This window comes from Sorex fumeus, unplaced genomic scaffold (assembly GCF_029834395.1).
Source record: "Sorex fumeus unplaced genomic scaffold, SorFum_2.1 ptg000014l, whole genome shotgun sequence".
NCBI classification, from domain to species: Eukaryota; Metazoa; Chordata; class Mammalia; order Eulipotyphla; family Soricidae; genus Sorex; species Sorex fumeus.
Genome location: NW_026606071.1, coordinates 13,304,170 through 13,321,283, shown reverse-complemented (window position 1 = coordinate 13,321,283; position 17,114 = coordinate 13,304,170). Strand labels below are relative to the sequence as shown.

General features: G+C 37.3%; 1 protein-coding gene across 1 annotated transcript in view; it reads left to right on the top strand.

The window, feature by feature from the left end:
• DNAH7 (dynein axonemal heavy chain 7) overlaps positions 1-17,114 on the top strand; it is a 277,547-nt gene that overhangs the window by 52,713 nt on the left and 207,720 nt on the right. Inside the window, exons 12-16 of the mRNA XM_056111947.1 lie at positions 197-469; positions 1,361-1,488; positions 7,935-8,013; positions 13,448-13,672; positions 14,924-15,070. Coding sequence (XP_055967922.1) covers positions 197-469; positions 1,361-1,488; positions 7,935-8,013; positions 13,448-13,672; positions 14,924-15,070 — 852 coding nt within the window. The remainder of the gene's footprint in view (positions 1-196; positions 470-1,360; positions 1,489-7,934; positions 8,014-13,447; positions 13,673-14,923; positions 15,071-17,114) is intronic.

The following is a 17,114-nucleotide window of genomic DNA, read 5'->3' as shown; positions in this document are numbered from 1 at the left end:
TTTAAGATAAATATACAGCCTGTATATAGTAGTTCTTGAAAAACGTGTGTATTTGGGGAAAGACATGGCAGATTTGCATTGTTATGAAGATAAATGATATGAATACCTTAACTGAAGGTATTTTAAATAACTACTACCTCATATTACTTTTGCTTTTTTCTGTTTTTTTTCTTTTTTTCCTTTTTCTTTTTTTTAGGAAAGTAAGTCTCAACCAACCACCTTGAAGCCTGTAATTCTGAATGAAATTGTGGAAGTTCACAAAAACAAAGTTAGGGAAGTGATTATGAAAGAGAGTGTGGCACCTCAGGAGCACCTCAAACTCTATGATAAGTATGAGTTTTTGATTACCAGAAAAGCTGAACAAGATGTAGATGCTTTCCTTGCAGAAAATCCTACTTATGAGAAAATAATAGACGAAATACTCAAATACAAAAAACTGATAGAGGAAATACAGTATACATCTAGAAAGGTAAATAACCTGTTGTACAGAACAGTTATCTCCACCTAATGAAGTTTCTTACTTGTTTGCTTTGGAGTCAGACCCAGCAGTGTGTGGGGGCGACTCTCGGCTCTGTGCACAGGGACTCCTCCTGCTGTGTTCAGGCAACTGTGTGGTGCTGGGTATTGAACCTGGGTCTCCGTGTGCAAAGCACAACATGCTCAGCCTATTGAAACATCTCTCGAGCCTACCTTTTCTACTATGATTATATTTCTCTGTTTAATGTATATATAATAATTATACTATTACTCTGAGAAAAATACTCATCAGACCTCTCACATTTGTGGTAAACCATGAACGTGCAGAGGCAGACAAACTGCACACAACTCTTGTGCCTTTACAGATGAAAGTTTTAGACTACAACTTAAGTACTTTATGTGTTTTGACTCCTCAGAAATTCCAAGAACTTAAATTTCCTTTAAGTGTTTAAAAGTCTTTTGGTGACTATACCAAAATATGCTTTCTTCTGTTTTATTCTTTTGTTTTCACATTAATCAAAATCTCTATCATGAACATGTATAAATTTTTCTATCTGTACTAATGCTACATTTAAATCCCAAACTGTTTTAGCAATAACTTGATTCTTCTAAATTTACATTCCCATTATTGTCCTAAAATAGAATTGACTTCTAAAATAATGAACCATCAAATTTACTCAGAAGATAAAGTATAATACAATAAAGTATTTTTAAAAATAATACAGTAAAATACAATAAGTATTTAGATAAACCTCCTATGTTATGTAAAAAAATACACCTAAGCTCAATTTTAAGATAACACACACAGAAACCACTATTGTGAGAAAGGCATTGGTGGTTCTCTGATGTTTTTTGTGTTTCTTCTTAATATTTAACATTTTAGACTATTCGTTTGGGAATGTTTGAAATGCGCTGTGACGAATTAATCAGAGCCTTGGTGAAGCGAGCAGAAATTATCTGTGGAAAACTTATAGCTCAAATGTTCAGAGATCATCAGGAAGCTAACACAAGGTACTTATGTGGTTCTTATTTCTTTGGAGGGGGAGAGGATGGTGACTACAGTCAACTTTCACTCAATTAAAGTAAAAGATCAGCTTTGATCATAAATGGTCAAAAGAGTAAGTATTATGAAAAGTTTTTATTGGTTTTGTGTTGTTTATAATTATTAACAGTATTTGCATCAGAAATGTGCATTCCCAATTGTCTGTATAAGTTGGATAATAAAATGTATTTGCATTTTATTTCATAAGTTGGAGAGACATTACATAATTTCAGATTTTTTAAATTTGTGTAAAAATATACAATGTAGGTTTTCTAATTTTATTTACATAGTAATTGTTATGGGTCCTAATGAGTCAAATATGAAGCTTTGTCTTACTTTACACTTTTTTTTTGAATCACCGTGAGAACAGTTACAAAGCTTTCAGGTTTAAGTCTTGGTCATACAATGATCAAACACCCATCCCTTCACCATTGAACATTTTCCACCACCAAGAACCCCGGTATACACCCCCTTCCACCCCTCCCCCTGCCAGTGTGGCAGATGATTTCCACTTTAATCTCTCTTTGATTACATTCAATTTTTCAACAGAAGACTTTCCATTATTATTTTGAATTTCTCCCTAACATTCAGACCTGCTGAGAAGGCCTCATTAGATAATTTGTTTTCTATTTATCATAATGAAGAGCATATGATGTAGCGTGGCTGCAGTAGTGGGATCATGGCCATTCAGGAGCTGGAGGAGCCATTTGTGGGCGGCAACTCGGGGTTTTTGTTGGGGTGGGGAGAAGGGCCAGTTCCAGCCCCCATCCCATGAGTCCCTGCATGTCTCGTCACTGCAAGCTCCTACCTCTCAGTCCAATAGGTGGTCCAATAGGCGGTCACCATGCCCCCGAGGGGAAGAAGGCAGAAGGGATGATGCCCCTTCCCCCTCAGGGTGGCACGGGGCCGTAGCTTAATTCACAGTCCAGAAGCATGAGCCACCGTGAGATATAGTTACAAAGCTTTCATGTTTGATATTCAGCTATACATTGATCAATCATCCATCACTCTACCAAAGCAAACTTTCCACCACCAATATCCCCATTATCCCCTCTATTTCCATCTCAGCCTCTATGGCAGACAATTGCTATAGTTTTGAGCATATTTTGCTTGGATATTCCCACCACCATTCAAGCCTGCTTTCTAGGGGCAAACGCTAGACCATCTATTTTCCATTGCTCACTTTGTATATCAGAAAAGATTGCATGGCTGCTTATGCGGCTGAGTGGTTTGGAGGAATAGTCCTGGTGCTCACATACTGGAGCCATGCTTGTAGAAGCTCATGGTCGCCGGGATTCCATCTGAAGAAGGCAGGGAAACTGCACCTGCTCCATCTGGGGCACCTCAATGATATTGGGCTGGTTTGGAGCCCAGAAAATTCTCCTGTGTTGTGGTGCCTGCTGGGTTTCTTCACTGCTGCATCTGTACTACATTTTTTAAAACCTGGAGAGTTTTTTTTTCTTTTTCTTTTTTTCCCCAACAGACTCCTCATGTTAAGTAAACTCATAGAATGATTTTGCCTAGTGTAAAGCAAAAGAACTTTCTGTATTTTATGAATACACATAGTACTCTGACAACTTATGCTAATGTTGAACTGGAAAGATCTTTTCTGGCATCAGTTCTTTTTTATTAGTGAAACACCATGAGGTACAGTTGTAGATTTACAAATTTTTGTGCTTGGATTTAGGTCATACCATGATCAAATACCCATCCCTCCACCAGTGCCCATTTTCCACCACCAGGATAATATCCCTCCCCCCCCAGCCCCTCCATCCCCCCCTGCCACTGTGGCAGGGCATTCCCTTTTGTTCTCTCTCTCCTTTTGGGTGTTGTGTTCAGCAAAAGAGGCATTGAGTGGCAAACATGTTCAGTCCAGTCTACTTTCAACCTGCATCTCCCCTCCTGGGAGGATCCTCCAAATACCCTCCATTTGGTGCTCCCTTCTCTATCTGAACTATCCTTTCCCCTAGAATACCCAGCTGGCCTCTAAGCTATGGAGTAATCCTCCTGGTGTTGATCTCAGCTATTCTTGGGTATTAATCTCATATCTTGTTATTTTATATCCCCCAGATGAATGCAACCTTTCTATGTCTATCCCTCTCTTTCTGACTCATTTCGCTTAGCATGATACTTTCCATATTGTACCACTTGTATGTAAATTTCATGACTTCATCTTTTCTAAGAGCTACATAGTACTCCATTGTGTAGATGTACCAAAGTTTCTTTAACCAGTCATCTGTTCTTGGGCACTCAGGTTTCTTCCAGTTTCTGGCTACTGTAAAGAGTGCTGCAATGAACAAACAAGTGCAGATGTCATTTCGGCTACACTTTTTTGCCTCTCTGGGATATATTCCCAGGAGTGGTATCGCTGGGTCAAATGGGAGCTCAATTTCTAATTTTTTGAGGAATGTCCATACTGTTTTTCCAAAAGGGCTGAACCAGTCGGCATTCCCACCAACAGTGAAGGAGTGTCCCTTTCTCGCCACATCCGCGCCAGCAATGGTTGCTTTTGTTCTTTTGAATGTGGGCCAGTCTCTGAGGTGTGAGATGGTATCTCATTGTGGTTTTGATCTGCATTTCCCTGATGATTAATGATGTAGAGCATTTTCTCATGTGCTTTTTTGCCATTCGGATTTCTTCTTTGAGAAAGTTTCTGTTCATTTCATTGCCCCATTTTTGGATGGGGTTGGATGTTTTCTTCTTGTGGAGTTCAACCAGTATTTTGTATATCCTTGATATCAACCCCTTGTCAGATGTGTATTCGGCGAATATTCTTTCCCATTCTGTAGACTGTCTTTGTATTTTGGTCACTGTTTCTTTGGAGGTGCAGAAGCTTCTTAGTTTAAGATAGTCCCATTTATCTATCTCTGTTTTCACTTGCTCAGCCAGTGGCGTGGCATCTTTGAAAATACCATTAGCCTCAATGTCATGGAGGGTTTTGCCAACTTTGTCTTCAGTGTACCTTATGGTTTCTGGTCTGATGTTGAGGTCTTTAATCCATTTTGATCTTACCTTTGTACATGGTGTTAGGCAGAGTTCTGAGCCCATTTTTTGCATGTAGCCGTCCAGTGATGCCAGCACAATTTGTTAAAGAGGCTTTCCTTACTCCACTTCACATTTCTTGCACCTTTATCAAAGATTAGATAATCATATGATTGAGGGGAGATGTCAGTGTATTCAACTCTGTTCCATTGGTCTGCAGTTCTGCCTTTGTTCCAGTACCATGCTGTTTTGATTATTACCGCTTTGTAGTAAAGTTTGAAGTTAGGGAGGTTGATTCCTCCCATTTTCTTTTTCCCAAGAATTGCTTTAGCTATTCGTGGGGGCTTATTGTTCCATATAAATTTCAGGAGTGTTTGCTCCATTTCTTTGAAGAATGTCATGGGTATCCTTATAGGGATTGCATTGAATTTATACAATGCTTTCGGTAGTGTTGCCATTTTGACAATGTTAAGTCTCCCGACCCATGAGCAGGGGATATCTTTCCATTTCCTCATGTCCTCTTTTATTTCCTGAAGTAGCGTTTTGTAGTTTTCTTTGTATACAGGTCCTTTACTTCCTTAGTTAAGCTGATTCCTAAGTACTTGATTTTCTGGGGCACAATTGTGAACGGGAGTGTTTTGTTCATGTTGCTTTCTTCTCTCTCACTGTTTGCATATAGGAAAGCCATGGACTTTTGGGTATTGATTTTATAGCCTGCAACTTTACTATACAAATCTATTGTTTCTAGGAGTTTTTTGGTGGAGGTTATTGGGTTCTCTAAGTATAGTATCATATCATCTGCGAATAGTGAGAGCTTGATTTCTTCCTTTCCTACCTGAATACCCTTAATATCTTTTTCTTGTCTGGCATCAATTCTTGAGGAAGAAAATGCCCCAGTAATCAGAATGGTCAAGAATATATTCCCCTTTCCTCTTCATTTTGTTCTACAGAGTGGTGGTTGCACATGCTTAGTTGCAGTATTCACAAAATTTTTTAAAAACTTTTTTATTAGTGAATCACTGTGGGGTACAGTTACAGACTTACAAACTTTCTTGCTTGCATTTCAGTCATACAATGACTGAGTACTTGCAATATTGATTGTGATACTTGCGCCCAATCTTTTATAGTTTTGCTAAGGGCTGCACTTTTTTTTGGCACTCAGAATCCCAAACAACAGTAGATCTCTCTCAACTCATGCGGGTTGGTACCAGGGATAAAATTCCTAGCCTCACACTTAAGTGGCAGGTCTTTTGACTCTGTGCTATCCTCAGCGCCTCAGAATTTTAAACTATAACCATGTTAGAAAAAGAATTATGTCTTTAAAAATATTTTAGGCTTTCTAGAAACTTGTAGAAGCTTTATCCCCCTCTAATGTTAGGCATAACCCTGGGCACTTGGATACTAAATATGAATAAAATAGCTGAAGGAAGTTATTCTGCAGGAGGGAAAATAGATATCTAACCTAGTAAATCGCATGAAAGTGCAGTATCAAGTCATAAAATTAGGACAGAAAATGATTAATCTTTCAGGGTTGAAGTTGGGGGAAAATAGAAAATAATGGAAGGCTGCAAAGGAGATGATGTATTGAATTCATGTGAATGAATAATGAGGGTGAAAGGATACCAGGTTGCAAAAATAATGTATTGAAGGAAGTGAGGTATGACACCAGCTTGGTATAATCCAAGGGTTTGGTTTGGGTTGTGGTGTTTTCACAGATGCTGTGGGAAGAGAGGTGAAGGTCCCCAGGTGGGAGTCTTAATGGAAGAGGACTAGGACTGGTTTATCCTACACAGGAACCAGAATCATATATTAACCTTCAAGCATCTTACTGTCAAAAGTACTGAGAGCATAGTGAGGTTACCTTTCAGCTTTTATTTTATTATTATTATGTTTTATTATTATTAATTTTTTTGCTTTTGGGGTCACACCCAGCGATGCTTAGGGGTTACTCCTGGCTTTGCACTCAGGAATTACTCCTGGCGGTGCTCAGGGAACCCTGTGTGATGCTGGGAATCGAACCTGGGTCGTCCGCATGCAAGGCCCTACCTGCTGTGCTATCACTCCAGCCCCTTTTTAATGCTGCATGAAAAAGAATGTTTTTGAGTCACACCCAGCAGTGTCAAGTCTTTTTTCTGCCTCTGTGCACAGAAATTACTCCTTGGAGGGACTGTATTGCCAGGGAACAAAACCCCTGCAAGAAAAGCACCCCATCTGCTGTATTATCTGTCCAGCCCTGATGAGTTTTCACCTTCTAATTTTAACTTCATAGTTATTTGTTCTGTTGCTGAATTGCCTTGGAACTCATTTCAGTTCTACTTCTCCTTCCATTTTTTAAAAATGATGCTTTCTGGGCTTATTGGATGTGACGACATAGGATAGTTGCAGGCACCGTAAAGACATGAATGCCTCTATTTCTTTCCCCTATTGTTATCAACTCATCTTTCACATGAGACACTTCATTTTTGTCTCTTTTCGTGCCATCTAGTGTCTAGTCACAGTTCTCTCTACTGGAGATCTCAACCTCTCCAGTACCTCTGTACCCTGGAACAGATTCCCTTCTGTAACATTTTAAGTCCATCCTTTGCTGTTGATTCTGTCTTCAAAATCTATAAACATGTTCAAAACGCTCTTCCTTCTTCTAACTCCCCACTTCAACCAACATCATCATCATCATGTTACTCCCCTCTTCACCTACAAGAATTTCACAGAAGGAATTTCAGTGGTTACTATGTGGTCTTCCTTAGCTCCTACTACTTTGTAAAACAAATAAACCAACCAAACAAAAACAAAACATCTCATAGTGGGCTGAGGAGATATCTCAGATGGCTATATAGCACATGCTTCACATGCAAGACCCAGCACAGGACTCAGTTCCCAGCACCACATGATCCCTCAGGTGTGACCCCCATCCTCCCCCCAAAAAAAACTCTAAGAGTGTACCTCATATATATTCATTAACTATATTGTCCATTGCCCATCTCAAAAGGGTGAGAAATATTTGCTTATTTACACAGTTTACTGAGAATATAGGACCATTTAAATAATTTTCTGCAAGTGGAGTCGATTACTCCTTTACTTCCTCTAACATTATTGGTGCCATTCCAACCAAATCTGGCAGATCCTACGTGTTTAGGTTGGAAATGGTTGCTACAGTCATGAATTTCAAACTGGATTGTCATTTTCGCACCTTGCCCATTTTTGTTTTTCTGTCGCTTGTTACTGTAATTGGGAATGGAAAAATAATAGATGATCATTAAATGTGTATGGAATGAATTAGTAAGTGAACACAAATTTACAGAGTTAATTATTTGTTACAGTATTTTAATTTAATTTAGTATATAGTATTTTAATGTAATGAAACATTTAAATAGTATATTTGAATATATTTGGGTGAAAGTTAATGATATGGAATTGGTTTTGTCTGTGATTTCAGATTATGCAATGAATTTGAAAAGATAGCTGAAAAAGCCCTTAGCACACCTCCAAATACAGCAGAACTAATGGAAATGAAGGTATTGTGTATAAACTGATAATTGTATATTTTTAGGTAAATTCCTCTTTTTTACTTTCTCCTCTGGACTGGAGTGATAGTACAGTGGGTAGGGTGTTTTCCTTGCATGCGGCCAACCCGGGTTTGTTTCCTCTGTCTCTCTCAGAGAGCCTAGCAAGCTTCCGAGAATATCCTGCCCGCATGGCAGAGCCTGGCAAGCTTCCCATGGCGTACTTGATGTGCCCAAAACAGTAACAATAAGTCACACAGTTGAGACATTACTGGTGTCCACTTGAGCAAATCGATGAACAATGGGACGACAGTGCTACAGTGCTCCTTTATCCCCGGTTTTATAAATTATTAATATAATAGAAAATTATCCTAAAATTAAAATTTATATATCCATATATTCTTTGGTTTTCTGGTGTCACCTGGGCCAGTCACTCAGTTGCATCACTGGGTCCTCAGTTGGCTACTCTGTCTTGATCAATTTGCATTTGCAGTGCTGCAGTGCTTGTATCAAACTCCAGCAGGCTCCCTTGATTATGTTCTCTGGCATGATAAAGGCACAAAGGTAAACCCAATTGTACTAATACTTTGTAATTGGTTTGTATCACATTAATAGTCTATTATCAAGGAAAGTCATATGTCTCATAGTCAGTTTCTGAAAAGGCCCTGGAGGACAGAGATAATGAGAGAAGTGAAGTATTGGCACTAGTAATACAGTTCTCTCTCCCTCTCTCTTTCTTCTCCCTCCCTCTCTCTCTTATATGAACCCCACCAAGGAGTGCTTTAGGGCTTCAGAGCCTCTCCCAGTGATGCTTGATCCATTGTGCAGGCCTAGTGATTCAGTCCCTGGCACTGCAGTGCTTGACCCAGTGATGTGAGGCCTCTGGAGCTCCATATGGTGGTGCTTAGTAGGCAGTGCAGTGCTGGGATCAGAATCAACTTCAGAGTGTGCTCTACCATGTTTAGTCATCACCTGTCCCCTCAGATATTTTGAGAGTGCTGTTCACCATTACCATCCTAAAAGTGTGGACCAGGACTTTCTTGTCAACCTGATAACTGCACTTAAATTCCTTTTTTAAAAAAATCAGCAATATCTACTCCATTCGTATCTTATTTTATTATATGTCAAAAATTTATGTGGTATTTTATTGAAATATTTTTCAAGTATGAAATTTATGATACTAAAACATTAAATAAATATAACTTCTATCATTGTTCATGTTTTGTCTGTGCTTGTTCTACCTAGTATATAAAATAATGGAAAAACTAGTCAGCCACCAACTCATTTTATTCATTTTTCATTCTCATGGCATTAAGCTTTTATAGGATATTTTTCTCCTTTTACTATCATTACAAGGAAAATCTAAAAAAAAAAATACCCTGGTAAAAAAACATTTAAAAGCTTTCAAAACTTTATATAGTAAGGAAATTATAAAAGAAACACAAATGTTTATGTATATCTTAAAAATTGAAAAAGTCATTAGAACAAAGTATTACAAACAACTCTAAAAGTGGGCTGGAATGATAGCATAGTGGGTAGGGTGTTTGATTTGCATACAGCCGTCTAAGTTCAATTCGAATTCTCTACCCCTCTCAGAGAGCCCGGCAAGCTACCGAGAGCCCATACGGTAAAGCCTGGCAAGCTACCTGTGACATATTCGATATGCCAAAAATAGTAACAACAAGCCTCACAATTTGTTGTGAGATGTTACTGGTGCCCGCTCAAGCAAATCGATGAACAACGGGAGGACGGTGCTACTCTAAAAGTGTTCTGTTTACTTTAAAATATTTATACTTGAGTTCTTAGTATATGAGTTTGTGTGTATGTATCCAATATACACTTCTCTATTATCTTTTAGAATACTTTTGTATTTTATATTGTATAAGACATATAGGGATACTTTAATTATAGATAGTTATAAATATAGTCAGAGTTTAATAAGCATGAATTCCTCTGGAAAAATTAATACTAAATATGTATATTTCATCATGTTCATCACTAAAATGTTTAGAAATCTAAGCTAATTTAGTGAATTTCTGTTGTTTATGGAAATCTTTAATAGGATTATTAGAAGCTAGGATTCAATAACTTTAATTCATTCAAAATACTAATCATATTTTTAAAAAACTTTATTTCAGGTTCAGAGAGGTAGTATAACAGATAAGGTGCTTGCCTTTCACATAGCTGACTCAGATTCCATCCCTGGCACCATGTATGGTCCCTTGAACGCTATCAGAAATGATCCTGAGCTCTTCTGGGTGTGGACCATACTTCAAAAAAATTGTCAAAAAATAACTATTCCTGAAAGAGCAAAATCGTTTCTCAATTTAAAAACTTTTTAAAAAAATCAATAAAAATATATGTGTTGTACATGCTAGGTGAAAAGGAAGCTCAGATAGAGAAGAGAGCACCAAATAAAGGGTGTTGTGAGGATCCTCCCAGGATGGGAGAAGCATGCTGAAAGTAGACTCTAGACCGAACATGATTGTCACTCAATGCCTCTCTTGCAAAACACAGGACCCAAAAGAAGAGAGAGAGAACAAGGGGGAATGCCCTGCCACAGAGGCAGGGTGGGACAGGGGGGATGGGGGGTGGGAGGGATGCTGGGACCCATAGTGGTGGAGGATGGCCGCTGGTGGAGGGATGGGTACTTGATCATTGTATAACAAACCCAAGCACAAAAATATATAAGTCTATAACTGTACCTCATGGTATTTCACTAATAAAAAAATAAATTAAAAAAATATATGTGTTGTAAACCAGTACAAATACATTATCAGTGAGGTGAAATAAAAGACAAGTTATTTGATTACACAGAAATCTTATTAACTAAATTGTGAAAAAATGTATTTATTTAGGCCTCTGTAAATTTCAGAAACCTCTGGTTTGTAATATCTATGTTTATATTTATAACATAAAGCATCAGTTTAATAAAAGTATATCATATTTTGAGGTGAATTACTTATTTTTTTAATTGCAAGAGTAAAAATTTAACAGTTAAGGAATTTTATAGAACAGTAGAAGTTTTGTTTGTTTTTTTCCATAATTTCTTCAGGTTAATCACTGTCACTGTCACTGTCCTCCGGTTGTTCTTCGATTTGCTCGAGTGGGCCCAGTAATGTCTCCATTGGAGACTTTGTTGTTACTGTGTTTGGCATATCAAATATGTCACGGGGAGCTTGCCAGGCTCTGACGTGTGGGCGAGATACTCTTCGGTAGCTTGCCGGGCTCTCTGAGAGGGGCGGAGGAATCGAACTCGGGTCGGCCATGTTGGCTATGTGCAAGGTGAACGCCCTACCCGCTGTGCTGTCGCTCCAGTCCATATAAATATATATGGATGTGATTATAGCACTGTACTGTAGCACTGTCCTCCCGTTGTTCATTGATTTGCTCAAGCGGGACAAGTAACGTCTCCATTTTGAGACTTGTTGTTACTCTGTTTAGCATATCAAATACGGCACGGGTAGCTTGCCAGGCTCTGCCGATCTTTTGAATTTCATTGGCTTCTGTTGTGATGTCCCCTTTTTCATTTCTGATTCGGTTTATTAGGGTTCTCTCTCTTTCTTTGTGTGTGTTGCTAGTGGTTTATCAATCTTAATTATTTTCTCAAAGAACCAGCTCTTGGATGTGATTATAAAGTTCATAATTTTATATGTATCAATGGAGATATAGATCTGATGAGAGATATGTAGACAGAGATAAATAGTAGAAGACTGTAAAAAACTTTAGAAGTGTTAATAATAAAGAATCATTTCTTGCTTTTTTTATTTTGTTTTATTTTGGAGAGGCTCAGGGGACCATATGTGGTGCCAGGGATAGAACCCAGCTGGGGTATGTACAAAGGCAAGTGACCTACTCGCTGCACTATTACTGTGGCCCAAGAATCATTTATTTCATAGGGAGATATAGTAGAAGGATGGTGAATGTAATACAAATATTGCCTGTTTTCTCATTTCTAAGTGAGACAGTAGAGTTCTGTAAGCATTTTTATTATTGATACTAGTGAATTAATATGTGTTGAGTTTGGAGAGAGCTATATGTCTGTATGTTTATACACATACATTCATTCACACATAAATCTATTCCTGCCAAAATAATCTTTATCCTGATGAAAGTTACTTAGCAACATGTGTTCTCTGTATCTTTTGTAAAGGGTTACTAGGGCTCTTTTTCAAAATCAATAGCCAAAGACTTGAATGTAATTTAAGTCCATCGTTTGTTCCTGATTTGAAAGGCATCTTTTATAACATGAAATTTTTTAAGTACTTGAAAGTACTTCTGAACTCCTATGTCCTCTTCATCAAGAATAAAAATTTTAGGCCAGAACAAGAAGTGTTTAATGGTACTCTATTTTATGGTATGTTTTGATATTTAACAGGTCTTACTCTGTTCTTTTTTTCCTTTTTATGATTATATTCCCTACATTAGAGTACTTATTATTTTGGACTTTTTAAATAATTATGTATTAAACTTATTATGTATAGCTTATTAAAGTCCCATTGCAAATTTTATTGAAATTACATTAAATTAATTGACTGGAGAATTTACATATTTATAATATTATGCCCCAACAGATTTTTCAGTATTTATTCAGAACATTAAAAATGTCTTAATGGGGATCTACAGTGGGTAAGGCATTTGCCTTGCACATGGCTGACCTGGGTTAGATCCCTAGCATCCCATTTGGTCCCCCAAGCACCAAGAGGAGTAATTCCTGAGTGCAGAGCAGGAGTAATCACCATGCATCACTGGGTGTGGCCAAAAAAAGCAAAGAACTAAAAAAAAGTCACAATGTGGTATTAGAATTTTCCTTGTATAGATTTGGCACATTTGTTAATAAATTTTGCAGTAGTTTTTTTCTTTGTTTTTGATGATAAAGTACTGATTATCTTATATAAGTTGCAATTTTACAGTTATTCTGGTGATCATTTGACAAGTAATTGCCTCAAGGTAAAGTTTAGGTCTGATTTTTGTTGCACTGAATTGCCTTTTCCTTGTACCGTGTTAAGCATACAGAAGGTGCCTACACTGCTATTCTGAAAGGGCATCATTCTCTGATTGTTTGGGATTATTTGGTGCTTTGTACTTGTTGTTTATTGTTTTCAGTTCTCACCATTTCAGTAGTGAGTTTGGGGTAGATGAGAAGGAAACTGTGCTGCAGCCCACTGTCTTGAATGAAAAGTCTCTCTTCTAAACAAATCCTTACATATTTGTACAGTGGGAGCGATAGCACAGTGGTAGTGCATTTGTCTTGCACACAGCCAGCCTGGCTGAGACGGGTTCAATTCCTCCGCCCCTCTCCGAGAGTCTGGCAAGATACCAAGAGTATCTCTCCCGCATGGCAAAGCCTGGCAAGCTCTTTGTGATGTATTCAATATTTCCATAGGACGTTTTTTGACGCAAGCTGTTCCTTAAAATGTTGTCTGCTTTTTTTGTTTTCTCTTAGGCTTATATTCAGAAAGTAGAGACAGTTGATATGGTTGAACTGGGACAGAAGCTGGTTGATTCCAAAAACTGCCTTGCCTTCCTCATTGAGTGTGCCACCTTTTCTCCAGCAGACCTTAGGCTCAATAATAATGTTTTCCAGTGGTATGGAAGAATGGATGAGATTTTTGATGAACACAGGAAAATCATTAAAGAGAAAACTGAACAATATCAAGAAGGTCTCAAGGTTGGTATCATTGATATTTTACATTACTTTTACTTTCTAGAAATGTCTAACTAACTTCTATATAGATTAGTGTACTTCTCTATTTCCCGGGTCATAAACTTTGGTTTTCTCATCCTGTAATCATAGTATGAGATAGTATTTACTCTCTCTTGAATTATTTAATCTCAAGCCTCTCCGTGAAAGTGATAATTTCTCAAACCTGTGTTAACACTGTGTCCAAAATTATCACTCTTGTTCATTAACTTTTGTGTATATCCTTTGTCTGAGATGGTTTGCGATTTCTTATCTCCTGTTCACCCTCTTCTCTTGCCTCTCCTCCGTCTCTGCTCTCCCAAACCTCTCAGCTGTGTTCTATACCCCCTATTTCTTGGTCATTTCTCCATTTATTCTGGGGCACACCCCTTTCTGTCACACATACTTGCCTACTGAGCAATGTAGTTGGCTTTTTTTGGGACACTGACCTCAGTGCTGCTTCTGCACTCTGCCTATTACATTTTTAACACATTTCTACCAGACTAATAATCTAATCGTTGCATTATTATTTTCTTATATATCCCCAATAGACAGTCACTTCCTGGACAGAAAGACTGTTTTATTTTCTTGGTTTTTATTCCCTTTGTTAGCACAGTGTCTATGAGCATTTCATAGCTCCTATCTGAATAAATTGTTTTGTATATTTGCTCCCATTTTGTAGTTGAAGAAACTGATATATTCAAAGATGAATTGAGGCTTGTTTCAGGTCACTCAGTAGAGATGTCCTTTGACAGCAAGCTTTACTCACTTTTGTCTTCACTATATCAAATACGACGATGTAAATGAAAGTGGCATGTATTCTTTGGAGAATAATTCATAGAATAAAAACAAACAAAACACTGTCTTCATTTTAAACTGTAGCTTATTTCTGTTTTGTCATAGACCATTCAGGCTTTAAAAAATTATTGAAAGGGTCATGAATAGGAAACATCATGCACATTTGGTGTATAAATTGCAATGCATTTAGAAAATTATTTGACACAGAAAATTACTAGGTGATGCAGAATTGTCTATGTTTTGTTGTGAAATGTACTGTAAATAGGTGGTTGGTGAATCTTTTTTCTCTCATTTTCCTTCTCCCACTAGTCTGTAACAACAAATTTCCAAGAAACCAAACATAAGAATATTGCTGACAATCCTGGAAAATACTTAAATTTATCTTGCTATATAGGTATTTTAACAGTTAAAAACAGTAACTACACATTTGATGTTTATTAGTTACGGTGTGAGCGGTTTCAGGAGGAATTGGAGAGTTATGCTAAGCAGTCAGAAGAATTTTACTCATTTGGAGATCTTCAGGATGTCCAGCGATATTTGAAAAAGGCTCAGATCCTGAATGGAAAGTTGGATTTAGCAGCAGACAAGGTATACATTTAAAATATTCTTTAAGGTGCTGGAGAGATAGTACAGCAGGTATGACACTTGCCTTGAGTGCAACTGACCTGTTTTCATTCCCCGGAATCCCCAGAGCACCACCAGGAATAATTTCGGAATACAGATCCAGGAGTTAATCCAGAGCATCACTGGGTGTGGACTCCAAACAATTATTTTGAAATATGAGTTAGTTCAAAAGAAAAAGCATTCAAGTTGTTCTGTGTATTTAACTATAAGAAACAGATTTGAATATAGCAGTTTAACTATATTTCAGTAGTGAATAAAATGAATGGTATAATAGATTTTGCATAATAGACTTTTACTTAATGGCATAATAGATTTTTGGTCACTGACACCAGGAGATAACATTTCTCAAGTCCTTCATCTTTTATTTGACAAAGTTCCATTACCATCTGCTTTGTAATTTGTGGCTTTTGTCATTTATGTTGTCGCTTTTATTTGTTTGGGGGGTATTCATGTGTTGGCTCTGCACTCAGGAGTCTCTTTGGTGTACTCAGGGGAAAATATGTGGTGCTGGGTATTCAGTCTGCTTTAGCCCCATGTAAAACAAGCACCTTACCCTCTACTTTCATGCTATCATTTAATTATTTGCATCATGTGTTAGAATGCCTGGTTACTGTTTGGTTTTCCTATCTTAATAGAATCTGTCTCACTTTTGGTGGTTGTGTTGTAACATTTAACCCCTTGTCTTTCCCCATCAAGCCACTGGTTTTCCAGTATTACTACTTTAGACTTCAGCTATTAAAAGAAGCTGAAGTGGAAAGAAGCAATATCCTTGCTACAAAAGATGTTTGGAATATTTAATTGCATATCTTATTAAAAGAGTAAATTCCGGGGGATGTGAGGCAGTAGTATAGGGAGTATGGGTCTTGCCTTTCATGCAGTTGACCTGGGTTCAATAACTTAGCATCTTATAATATTCCTCCAGCACTGCCAGGAATAATACTTGAGTACAGAGCCAGGAGTGAGCCTTGAGCACCACTGGGTGTGGCCTCCCGACAAAAATAAAGAAATTAATTGTAAAATAGACCAGATGATGTTCTACTCTTTTTAAACAAGAAAAAATTAATTTTTAAATTACTTTAGGTAATTTATAATTTCACAAATATTTAAGTATATGCAGAAAAGAGAAAAAATATACTGGTGCTACTCTTTTCAAATCTTTCTATTCTGCAGATTTTTTTTTCTGTAGCCAACTCAGAGTCACATATATTTACTTCTATACCAAGAGGATATTAATTTTTTTGCCTCTTATTTTACTTATCTTCAAGACCCAGATTTTTGTTTTCTCTACAGAAGCAACTTCTATATTGGCATGTTCTCTGAGTGATAACATTTTGTGTATTGACCTCTCTTCTAATGTTATTATTATTGAACAACTGCTATTTAACTTACTAAGGATGTAGAATGTCTCTCTTGTCTCTCTTCATCTGGAATACAATGTTTTTGCGAGTAGTACTTTGCAGTGTAATAATTTTTTTTCCTATTTTCGATAGTACCTAAAATGATGATGTTGAAAATAGTGAAATTATCACTAAATTAATGAAGCCACATCCTCAGTATTTGTGGATAAGTAAAGCAGATATTTTAAAATATGTATGTACATGCATATAATTTTATTCTTTTTAACTAATTTGACTATTCATTTTCTGGAAATTGCAATTAAAAAGAAATAGAAGAAATTACTATCTCATTTTCCTAACTGATGGCCAGATTTTAAATTTAACTTTAGGACTTAGAGAGAATTTTTGGAGTAATATTGGGTATGATTACTTTTTGTTGTTATTGTCATTTGTTTCAGGCCACACCCTGAAATACTCAGAACTTACTCCTAGCTTTGTGCTCAGGGATCCCTCCTAGCCATTCCCAGGGGACTTGATAAGGGTGCTGGGAATTGAATTCAGGTAGGTTATAGGCAAGGCAAGTGCCCTTTCCACTCTGTTTTCTCTCTCTGGCCCTTTGATATGAGTATTTTTGTATGGCACTCACTTTTGGAATGAATTAATGTAATACC